At 43.6% G+C, this 12,120-nt stretch overlaps 1 protein-coding gene across 1 annotated transcript in view; it reads right to left on the reverse strand.

The window, feature by feature from the left end:
* LOC106560266 (sec1 family domain-containing protein 2) overlaps positions 1-12,120 on the reverse strand; it is a 169,371-nt gene that overhangs the window by 134,073 nt on the left and 23,178 nt on the right. Inside the window, exon 3 of the mRNA XM_014122975.3 lies at positions 2,094-2,221. Within this exon, the coding sequence (XP_013978450.3) occupies positions 2,094-2,221 (128 nt within the window). The remainder of the gene's footprint in view (positions 1-2,093; positions 2,222-12,120) is intronic.

Genomic DNA, 12,120 nt, shown 5'->3' on the forward strand with positions numbered 1-12,120 from the left:
GCTGTGAACAGTACTAGGTGTGTCTGAGCGTTAGTCTATAGCGTGTGTATGAATACTACTTACGTGTGTGTAGTCAGTGTGAAATCTGTCTAACTTACAGCTCTGTTTCCTCCCTTGTCATGTGACCCCACAGGCATTATAGCAGAATGTGGTGTCCCACAGTGCTGGTGGGAATGATGGGAACAGTGTGGGGGTGGGACAGGCGCTGTGAGGGGTAGGAGGGGATGTCTGGTCCTCTGCCAGCGGGGCATAAAGGTCCAGTGTGTCAAGGCTTTGGCACTGCCCTCTAGCCTGGACACAGTAAAGTCAACAGGCTGTCAGTCAGAGAGGAGCAACAGCTTACAGCCATACCAACACTTCCCTCACTCTCTCTCAAACCCCCTCTTTACATCCATACCCTTCACCTTCTCCCTTTCCCCCTCTCGATCCATATCCTTCACATTCTCCATCTCTCTCCCTTTCCCCCTCTCGATCTCTCCCTCGAGCTCTCTCCCTTTCCCCCTCTCGATCTCTCTCTCGATCTCTCTCCCTCCCCCCCTCTCGATCTCCCTCCCTCTCGATCTCCCTCCCTTTCCCCCTCCCGATCTCTCTCCCTTTCCCCCCCTCGATCCCTCTCCCTTTCACCCCCTCGATCCCTCTCCCTTTCCCCCCCTCGATCCCTCTCCCTTTCCCCCCCTCGATCCCTCTCCCCTCTCCCTCTCTACTGCCCTCGCTCTCCCTCCCTCTACTGACCTCGCTCTCCCTCCCTCTACTGCCCTCGCTCTCCCTCCCTCTACTGCCCTCGCTCTCCCTCTCTCTACTGCCCTCTCTCCCTCCCTACTGCCCTCTCTCCCTCCCTACTGCCCTCTCTCCCTCTCTCTACTGCCCTCTCTCCCTCTCTCTACTGCCCTCTCTCTACTACCCTCTCTCCCTCTCTCTCTACTACCCTCTCTCCCTCTACTACCCTCTCTCCCTCTCTCCCTCTGCTACCCTCTCTCTACTGCCCTCTCTCCCTCTCTCTACTGCCCTCTCTCTACTGCCCTCTCTCTACTGCCCTCTCTCCCACCCTCTCTACTACCCTCTCTCCCTCTACTACCCTCTCTCCCTCTCTCTACTGCCCTCTCTCTCTACTGCCCCCTCTCTCTACCGCCCCCTCTCTCGCTCTCTTTACTGCCATCACTTTCTCTGAGGAGGTGCATTTGTCAAAATAAACCCAGAAGAGAGCGAGCCACCCAGGATTAGAAAGAACGATGGCGCTGCTCTCAGACAGAAACTATTTCGGCAGCATGTGTGTGTAGCGTGTATGAGACCCTCCCCCCGGCACGTATTCCAACCTGCTTGTTAAGCGAGCCAGGTTACCTCTGTGATTACAGGAGCAGTGGGACCACAGAGCCCCTCCCAGCTCACCTCCCCTCGATTACTATTGCACAGACCTGCCACATGCTAACACACATCAGCCAATGTGTGTGTGTGTGTGTGTGTACACAAGACACGCTACATATGATGCATGGCATGCATACACCGATGTGAGTCAAATAGGAGTCTAAGTGTACAAAATGTGTGTGATGTGTACGTCTGCCTGTCTGCTAGTATTTTTACCCTCTGCTTAAGGCCCTTTTGCTTCATTAACAAACAACAAAAGTTATTGAGAGCTGTGTGTGTGTGTGTGTGTGTGTGTGTGTGTGTGTGTGTGTGTGTGTGTGTGTGTGTGTGTGTGTGTGTGTGAGAGAGAGTCAGAGAGCCAACATGTGGTTCACATTTCCTCTGTGGCCACATGGGCAAACACAGACAGAGGCAGCTCTCTATAGGTGGCGCTGTGGCTCTTTGTAAAACAGCAGGACCTCTCTCTCCCTCACTCCCTCCCTCATCCTCTTTCCATCTCTCTCCTATGCCTTCCTAATTCTGAGAGGTTGACTATATATCATAATAATGTAATGATGTGTTTACTGATTGCAGTAACTTCCCCGTCTTATTATTCAGCCCGAGATCAGACAGGGTCTGTGTATTCTGTGGCATTGGGATTTGGGAGAGAGAGAGTCAGAGAGTGCCTGTTCATTTGGAGTGTCAACACTGAGTGTAGTCAGTGTATATCTGTGTGTTCTGGCCTTCCTTACCCAGACCCATCTTGATTGGCAGGTTCTCCTTGCTGGCGGCCTCAACCAGCTGTCTGCGGACCTCCATCACAGCCTCTTTCTGCTTACTGGCCAGCATGGTTTCCCATAGCAACCTGGCTGTGGACGACCTGAGAGGTAGAGGGCAAACACACATCAGTAAGATCACCTAGCTGCTACTGGAAAAGCACTCAACATGTACAGTTGAAGTGGGAAGTTTACATACACCTTAGCCAAATACATTTAAATTCACTTTCACAATTCCTGACATTTAATCCTAGTAATAATTCCCTGTCTTAGGTCAGTTAGGATCACCACTATTTTAAGAATGTGAAATGTCTGAATAAAAGTAGAGAATGATTTCTTTCAGCTTTTATTTCTTTCATCACATTCCCAGTGGATCAGAAGTTTACATAGACTCAATTAGTATTTGGTAGCATTGCCTTTAAATTGTTTAACTTTGGTCAAATGTTTCAGGTAGCCTTCCACAAGCTTCTCACAATAAGTTGGGTGAATTTTGGCCCATTCCTCCTGACAGAGCTGGTGTAACTGAGTCAGGTTTGTAGGCCTCCTTGCTCGCACACACTTTTTCAGTTCTGCCCACAAATTTTCTATAGGATTGAGGTCAGGGCTTTGTGATGGCCACTCCAATACCTTGACTTTGTTATCCTTAAGCCATTTTGCCACAACTTTGGAAGTATGCTTGGGGTCATTGTCCATTTGGAAGACCCATTTGCGGCAAAGCTTTAACTTCCTGACTGATGTCTTGAGATGTTGTGCACCAGTCCCTCCTGCAGCAAAGCAACCCCACAATATGATGCTGCCACCACAGTGCTTCACAGTCGGGATGGTGTTCTTTGGCTTGCAAGCATCCCCCTTTTTCCTCCAAACATAAATGGTCATTATGGCCAAACAGTTTTATTTTTGTTTCAACAGACCAGAGGACATTTCTCCAAAAAGTACGATCTTTGTCCCCATTTGCAGTTGCAAACCGTAGTCTGGCTTTTTTATGGCGGTTTTGGAGCAGTGGCTTCTTCCTTGCTGAGCGGCCTTTCAGGTTATGTTGATATAGGACTCATTTTACTGTGGGTATAGATACTTTTGTAACCGTTTCCTCCAGCATCTTCACAAGGTCCTTTGTTGTTGTTCTGGGATTGATTTGCACTTTTCTCACCAAAGTACGTTCATCTCTTGGAGACAAAACACGTCTCCTTCCTGAGCAGTATGACGGCTGCGTGGTCCCATGGTGTTTATACTTGCGTACTCCTGTTTGTACAGATGAACGTGGTACCTTCAGACCTTCAGGAAATTACTCCCAAGGATGAGCCAGACTTGTGGAGGTCTACAAATTTTTTTCTGAGGTCTTGGCTGATTTCTTTTGATTTTCCCATGATGCCAATCAAAGAGGCACTGAGTTTGAAGGTAGGCCTTGAAATACATCCACAGGTACACCTCCAATTGACTCAAATGACGTCAATTAGCCTGTCAGAAGCTTCTAAAGCCATGACATCATTTTCTGGAATTTTCCAAGCTGTTTAAAGGCACAGTCAACTTAGTGCATGTAAACTTCTGACCCACTGGAATTGTGATACAGTGAATTGTAAGTGAAATAATCTGTCTGTAAACAATTGTTGGAAAAATTACTTGTGTCATGGACAAAAGAGATGTCCTAACCGACTTGCTAAAACTATAGTTTGTTAACAAGATATTTGTGGAGTGGTTGAAAAACGAGTTTTAATGACTCCAACCTAAGTGTATGTAAACTTCTGACTTCAACTGTATTTGAACATATCACAAAACATTTTTTTAATTAAAAAAAAATATATTTTACACATCAGAGCAACCTTGAGGGAATCTTATTTGAGTCAGAAAAGGATGTTCATATGACAGGGAAAATATACAAAACCTGCCAGAGAACATATCCAACGGACAATCTCTTAGAAAAAGAAATCTTAACTATTGGAACCAAGACTTAAAAAAAAACTGATGTTGGCAGAAGATGGAGGGAATGTTGGAGCATAACTAACAAAATTATAGTTAACAAAAATGTACGCTTAAACCAGTATAAACTGAATGTATAGAATTGATTATACAAGAGACAAAATTCACTAATTCTACAGCACCACGGCAGTCTTAAGTGGGGCGGCAGGTAACCTAGTGGTTAAGAGTGTTGGGCCAGTAACCAAAAGGTTGCTGGATCGAATCCCTGAGCTGACAAGGTACAAATCTGTATCTGAACAGTGGGTTGTCATTGAAAATAAGAATTTGTTTTTAACTGACTTGCCTAGTTAAATAAAGGTTATATTTAAAAAAAGGAAAAAAAAAGAAATTTAAAGTGTAAAACTAACAAAGACTCAATAAGCCATGCTTTCTGGGAATGTTATAAAGTCCAAAAGTTATGGGCGGAGCTAGAAAGCTGGCTGCCAGAAGTATTAAAATGTAAACGTTTTTTTAATCTGTCTGTCTGCATATTTCAAGACATGGGTGTAGGGAGATTCCCAATGGGCTGGACGATTTTCTTCTCACCACTCATATTGAAAAAACGTATACTAAAAACTTGGAAATCAATCAATCCACCATCATTAACTAAATGGAAAAATCAAATGATTTATTATTGAAATAGTATAGGTGACCCGAGAAAAACTAATTGGTACAATTTAAGGCCAAGTGGCAAACAATAATGCAGGCTCTAGGGATGGGGTTGTGAGCATGCAGGTCTGGAGAGGAGATGTAGTCATTTGTGTCTGTAAGTTGTTGTTGGTATATGTATGTTTGTATCTGGTGTGAAAAAAAACTAGAAAATATATATTAAAAGAAGATATATTTAAAGAATGGTTAGACAACTCCTTTCTACTCTGATAGGAAGATGAAGGGGAGAGGAAGAAAAGACGGAGGAAGGGATTCGCTGACATGGATCTCAAATGCTAAAAACCTGGTTTTCTTATGTCTCTTTTTTTCTCTCCTTTTCCTCTAGCTCTGGTTCTCTCTCTCTCTCTCTGTGTGTCTAACTGCTGCCATGTGTTTAATATCAGATGTAATCTGTTCCAGACCCTGGGCCTTGGCTGGACGGCGAGAGAGGGGCTCAAATTGGGCTACCCGCCATCTTCACACTGAAAACGAGACTCGAAGACAAGAGCGACTCACTGCTCCTCCACAAACAGAACAGCTATAACGGAATATTAGAAGTTACACTGCCAGACAAAAATGTGGTTTACTTCACTGTCACTATGATGAATGTGGGTGGGAAGAATTTAAAAACGTTCAACAAACGCCACAAACTCCCTGAAAAGCATGACAGAGACATAGGAGTAATTTATAGAAAACCAGTTGCTAAGATTTTTCCTCAGGAAGACGGGCATCATTGGCTTAGCTGTGTGCTGGGCTTGGGTAGAGAGGGGCTGTGATGCTTAAGCGGGTCATAAAAACAGACACGGTTATCACTGTTTAAATACCTGGGCTGTGACTTGGCCATATGCATGTATACGTGTGTGTGAGTATGGGTCCTAATGTGCACTGTTTGTGTAAGTGTGTGTGCATGTGTGTGAGAGAGATAAGCAACAAAGAGATGGAGAGGGAGCAAGAGAGAGAGATTGATAGATAGCGAGGCAGGGAGGGAGAGAGAGGAGGAAAAAACCCTACTAGAATCTGAAGTCAAATGTCTACTGATGATCTGGTGCTTCTGTCACCAACCAAGGAGGGCCTACAGCAGCACCTAGATCTTCTGCACAGATTCTGCCAGACCTGGCTCCTGACAGTAAATATCAGTAAGACAAAAATAATGGTGTTGCAAAAAAGGTCCAGTTGCCAGGACCACAAATACAAATTATATCTAGACACCGTTTCCCTAGAGCACACAAAAAAAACGATACATACCTTGGCCTAAACATCAGCACCACAGGTAACTTCCTCAAAGCTGTGAACGATCTGAGAGAAGGCAAGAAGGGCATTCTATGCCATCAAAATTAACATAAAAGTCAACATACCAATACCGATCTGGCTAAAAATACTTGAATCAGTTATAGAACCCATTGTCCTTTATGGTTGTGAGGTCAGGGGTCCGCTCACCAACCAAGAATTCACAAAAATTCTACATGCAAAAATATCCTCAGTGTACAACGCAAAACACCGAATATAGGATGCAAAGCAGAATTAGGCCGATACCTGCTAATGCTCAAAATCCAGAAAAGAGCCGTTAAATTCTACAACCACCTAAAAGGAAGCAATTCCCAAACTCCCTTCCATAACAAAGCCATCACCTACAGAGAGATGAACCTGGAGAAGAGTCCCCTAAGCAAGCTGATCCCGGGGCTCTGTTCACAAAGACCCCACAGAGCCCCAGGACAGCAACACAATTAGACCCAACCAAATCATGAGAAAACAAAAAGATAATTAGCATTTCCCTCAGATTACACAGTTGCAAAGATTTCAAAAACAAATCCAATTTTGAAAAACTCCCATATCTATTGGGTGAAATACCAGTGTCCAATCACAGCAGCAAGATTTGTGACCTGTTGCCACAAGAAAAGGGCAACCAGTGAAGAACAAACACTATTGTAAATACAACCCATATTTATTTTCCCTTTTGTAGTTTAAATATTTGCACATTGTTACAACACTGTATATAGATATGACATTTGAAACATCTATTATTTTGTAACTTTTGTGTAATGTTTATTATCTATTTAATTTGCTTTGGCAATGTAAACATATGTTTCCAATGCCAATAAACGGAATTGAATTGGGAGGGGGGGAGAAAGAGAGATAGGGGGAGGGAGAGCCCATGAGCTTGCATATCTTTGTGGGTTCCAGGAAGATGAGAGGTCTCATAAAGGGCTGAGGAGGTATGGTTCAAATTTGTCCCGTCCCCTCTCTCTGCTGGCGTTTTCCCCTGTGGCTGGGTCAGATGGGGCGGAGTGAGGTTTGCACTGGAAAGGTGTGAGTCAAGGCCCCATAACCAGCCAGGGTCTTGTTGAGTAACTGCTCTACTATAGAGTCCCTTGTTGAGTAACTGCTCTACTATAGAGGGTCTTGTTGAGTAACTGCTCTACTATAGAGTCCCTTGTTGAGTAACTGCTCTACTATAGAGGGTCTTGTTGAGTAACTGCTCTACTATAGAGGGTCTTGTTGAGTAACTGCTCTACTATAGAGTCCCTTGTTGAGTAACTGCTCTACTATAGAGGATCTTGTTGAGTAACTGCTCTACTATAGAGGGTCTTGTTGAGTAACTGCTCTACTATAGAAGGTCTTGTTGAGTAACTGCTCTACTATAGAGGGTCTTGTTGAGTAACTGCTCTACTATAGAGGGTCTTGTTGAGTAACTGCTCTACTATAGAGGATCTTGTTGAGTAACTGCTCTACTATAGAGGATCTTGTTGAGTAACTGCTCTACTATAGAGGGTCTTGTTGAGTAACTGCTCTACTATAGAGGGTCTTGTTGAGTAACTGCTCTACTATAGAGTCCCTTGTTGAGTAACTGCTCTACTATAGAGTCCCTTGTTGAGTAACTGCTCTACTATAGAGACCCTTGTTGAGTAACTGCTCTACTATAGAGGGTCTTGTTGAGTAACTGCTCTACTATAGAGTCCCTTGTTGAGTAACTGCTCTACTATAGAGGGTCTTGTTGAGTAACTGCTCTACTATAGAGTCCCTTGTTGAGTAACTGCTCTACTATAGAGGGTCTTGTTGAGTAACTGCTCTACTATAGAGACCCTTGTTGAGTAACTGCTCTACTATAGAGGGTCTTGTTGAGTAACTGCTCTACTATAGAGTCCCTTGTTGAGTAACTGCTCTACTATAGAGGGTCTTGTTGAGTAACTGCTCTACTATAGAGTCCCTTGTTGAGTAACTGCTCTACTATAGAGGGTCTTGTTGAGTAACTGCTCTACTATAGAGTCCCTTGTTGAGTAACTGCTCTACTATAGAGGGTCTTGTTGAGTAACTGCTCTACTATAGAGTCCCTTGTTGAGTAACTGCTCTACTATAGAGGGTCTTGTTGAGTAACTGCTCTACTATAGAGGGTCTTGTTGAGTAACTGCTCTACTATAGAGTCCCTTGTTGAGTAACTGCTCTACTATAGAGGGTCTTGTTGAGTAACTGCTCTACTATAGAGGGTCTTGTTGAGTAACTGCTCTACTATAGAGGGTCTTGTTGAGTAACTGCTCTACTATAGAGGGTCTTGTTGAGTAACTGCTCTACTATAGAGGGTCTTGTTGAGTAACTGCTCTACTATAGAGTCCCTTGTTGAGTAACTGCTCTACTATAGAGGGTCTTGTTGAGTAACTGCTCTACTATAGAGTCCCTTGTTGAGTAACTGCTCTACTATAGAGGGTCTTGTTGAGTAACTGCTCTACTATAGAGTCCCTTGTTGAGTAACTGCTCTACTATAGAGGGTCTTGTTGAGTAACTGCTCTACTATAGAGGGTCTTGTTGAGTAACTGCTCTACTATAGAGTCCCTTGTTGAGTAACTGCTCTACTATAGAGGGTCTTGTTGAGTAACTGCTCTACTATAGAGGGTCTTGTTGAGTAACTGCTCTACTATAGAGGGTCTTGTTGAGTAACTGCTCTACTATAGAGGGTCTTGTTGAGTAACTGCTCTACTATAGAGGGTCTTGTTGAGTAACTGCTCTACTATAGAGGGTCTTGAGGCCAAGGGGTGCATGTGCCTGACCTCCTGCATGTGTGTGTATGTGCAGCTCCAGTTTGGCTCTCTCTGCTAGAGGAGGCTACTCTAAACCTGAAGGGGGTATTCTTATCCCTTCTGTAGACTGTGTACCCGTGCTGACCTAACCGGTCAGTCTGGCTGCTTAAACAATGCGTGTGTGTGCGAGCTAAATTCCATCAGATGTGTAATGACTAACACCATTAAGTTGTGCATCAAATGCCCAGGCATGAGTTACCATGTCCACACACAAACCTGCACGCAACACACACACACACACACACACACACACACACACACACACACACACACACACACACACACACACACACACACACACACACACACACACACACCCCGCTAGTTAATAGGTCTGAGGGTGGGTTGTTCCTGGAAGCTTGTGACGCGGCAGTAAAGAATGAGTCTGATTCGAACTCAGGATTCCTTCAACCCAGCAGCTACAGTAAGACCATTTGAGTCCAAGTCTAGTAGTCATGCAGGCAGACACTTACGCTGCGGTTAGTCAGACAAGCAGCTCAATTCTGATATTTTTTACACCAATTGGTCTTTTGACCATTCACATCAGATCTTTTCACATCAGATCTTTTTCAGAGCTGATCTGATCCTATGTGCCTGCATTTGTAAAGTGGGTTAGAAATGATTAATATTTCAAACATTTTACACAGCCTGTTTGTAAATGTTTGTAGAGTAACTTGCTGCTGTAATCAAGTCTTGCTGCTATAATTCAGTCTCAATCAAATGGAATGGACCCAAAAAACAGATTCTGGCTCCACACATTCCAGAAATCTAGCAAGAAAAGCATTGCCTAGAAGGTATAGCTCCTTAGCAGGACAGGAACTCCTTTTAAAAGTATTTAGTGAGTGGAGGATAAATGATCCACTTGACCAGGCTACTCAAAAGAGTCAAGCAACAGGTCTGCATCACCAGTTAGCCAAGTACATGAAATACAATCAAGACAAGTCTCATACAGAAGCAGCACTGATGCAAAAGTTATCAGGGCAGGATTGGTTAGCCTAAATATTGACAGAGTATGATATTCGATGCTGTACTAGATACAGTTGTGCTGCCTTAGACTTCAACAGCACAACTCAACCTCTGTCAGTCACACAGCCAGAAGATGCAGTTAGCAGGCAAGAGATCAGCAACAAGCTAATAAATGAATTTGCTTGCTAAAAGCCAGCTGCAGGCTTTGGTCATTCCACAGTGAGAGGAGTGTGTGTTAATGGGGGAGTGTGTTAAATGGAGAGCATTTCCTATCAACATCCCAGAACACCACAGGACATACGGCCCGTCTCTGGTCTGTTCTGTCTGTGTGCCCTGGCAGGAGAGACTAACAGAACAGGATTCATGAACACAACCAGAGAAGAGAGAGCAACAGGGAGAGAGACAGAGAGAGAGAAAGGGTGAAGCAGAAGAGAAGATGGCCATATTAAAGGAGGGATGAAGAGATAAGAAAAATGGGAGCAAGATGGAAATGAGAGGAATAGAGGAATACAGTACAACTGCTGCACTCTCTCTTCCATTCTATTCCTCCCATTTTCTCTCTCTCTTCCATTCTATTCCTCCCATTTTCTCTCTCTTCCATTCTATTCCTCCCATTTTCTCTCTCTTCCATTCTATTTCTCCCATTTTCTCTCTCTCTTCCATTCTATTCCTCCCATTTTCTCTCTCTCCTCCATTCTATTCCTCCCATTTTCTCTCTCCTCCATTCCATTCCTCCCATTTTCTCTCTCTCTTCCATTCTATTCCTCCCATTTTCTCTCTCTTCCATTCTATTCCTCCCATTTTCTCTCTCTCTTCCATTCTATTCCTCCCATTTTCTCTCTCTCTTCCATTCTATTTGTCCCATTTTCTCTCTCCTCCATTCTATTCCTCCCATTCTATTCCTCCCATTTTCTCTCTCTCTTCCATTCTATTCCTCCCATTTTCTCTCTCTCTTCCAGTCTATTCCTCCCATTTTCTCTCTCTCTTCCAGTCTATTTCTCCCATTTTCTCTCTCCTCCATTCTATTCCTCCTATTTTCTCTCTCTCCTCCATTCTATTCCTCCCATTTTCTCTCTCTTCCATTCTATTCCTCCCATTTTCTCTCTCTCTTCCATTCTATTCCTCCCATTTTCTCTCTCTCTTCCATTCTATTTGTCCCATTTTCTCTCTCCTCCATTCTATTCCTCCCATTTTCTCTCTCTCTTCCATTCTATTCCTCCCATTTTCTCTCTCTCTTCCATTCTATTCCTCCCATTTTCTCTCTCTCTTCCATTCTATTTGTCCCATTTTCTCTCTCCTCCATTCTATTCCTCCCATTTTCTCTCTCCTCCATTCCATTTTCCCATTTCTCTCTCCTCCATTCCATTTCTCCATTTTCTCTCTCCTCCATTCCATTCCTCCCATTTTCTCTCTCTCCTCCATTCCATTTCTCCCATTTTCTCTCTCTTCCATTCCTCCCATTTTCTCTCTCTCTTCCATTCTATTCCTCCCATTTTCTCTCTCTCTTCCATTCTATTCCTCCCATTTTCTCTCTCTCCTCCATTCCATTTCTCCCATTTTCTCTCTCTTCCATTCTATTCCTCCCATTTTCTCTCTCTCTTCCATTCTATTTCTCCCATTTTCTCTCTCTTCCATTCTATTTCTCCCATTTTCTCTCTCTCTTCCAGTCTATTTCTCCCATTTTCTCTCTCTCCTCCATTCTATTTCTCCCATTTTCTCTCTCTTCCATTCTATTTCTCCCATTTTCTCTCTCTCTTCCATTCTATTTCTCCCATTTTCTCTCTCTCTTCCATTCTATTTCTCCCATTTTCTCTCTCTTCCATTCTATTTCTCCCATTTTCTCTCTCTCTTCCATTCTATTTCTCCCATTTTCTCTCTCTCTTCCATTCTATTTCTCCCATTTTCTCTCTCTCTTCCATTCTATTTCTCCCATTTTCTCTCTCCTCCATTCTATTTCTCCCATTTTCTCTCTCCTCCATTCTATTTCTCCCATTTTCTCTCTCTCTTCCATTCTATTTCTCCCATTTTCTCTCTCTCTTCCATTCTATTTCTCCCATTTTCTCTCTCTCTTCCATTCTATTTCTCCCATTTTCTCTCTCTTCCATTCTATTCCTCCCATTTTCTCTCTCTCTTCCATTCTATTCCTCCCATTTTCTCTCTCTCTTCCATTCTATTCGTCCCATTTTCTCTCTCCTCCATTCTATTCCTCCCATTTTCTCTCTCCTCCATTCCATTTCTCCCATTTTCTCTCTCCTCCATTCCATTTCTCCCATTTTCTCTCTCCTCCATTCTATTCCTCCCATTTTCTCTCTCTCCTCCATTCTATTCCTCCCATTTTCTCTCTCTCTTCCATTCTATTCCTCCCA

Source organism: Salmo salar, chromosome 10, assembly GCF_965601325.2.
Source record: "Salmo salar chromosome 10, fSalSal1, whole genome shotgun sequence".
Lineage (NCBI taxonomy): Eukaryota > Metazoa > Chordata > Actinopteri > Salmoniformes > Salmonidae > Salmo > Salmo salar.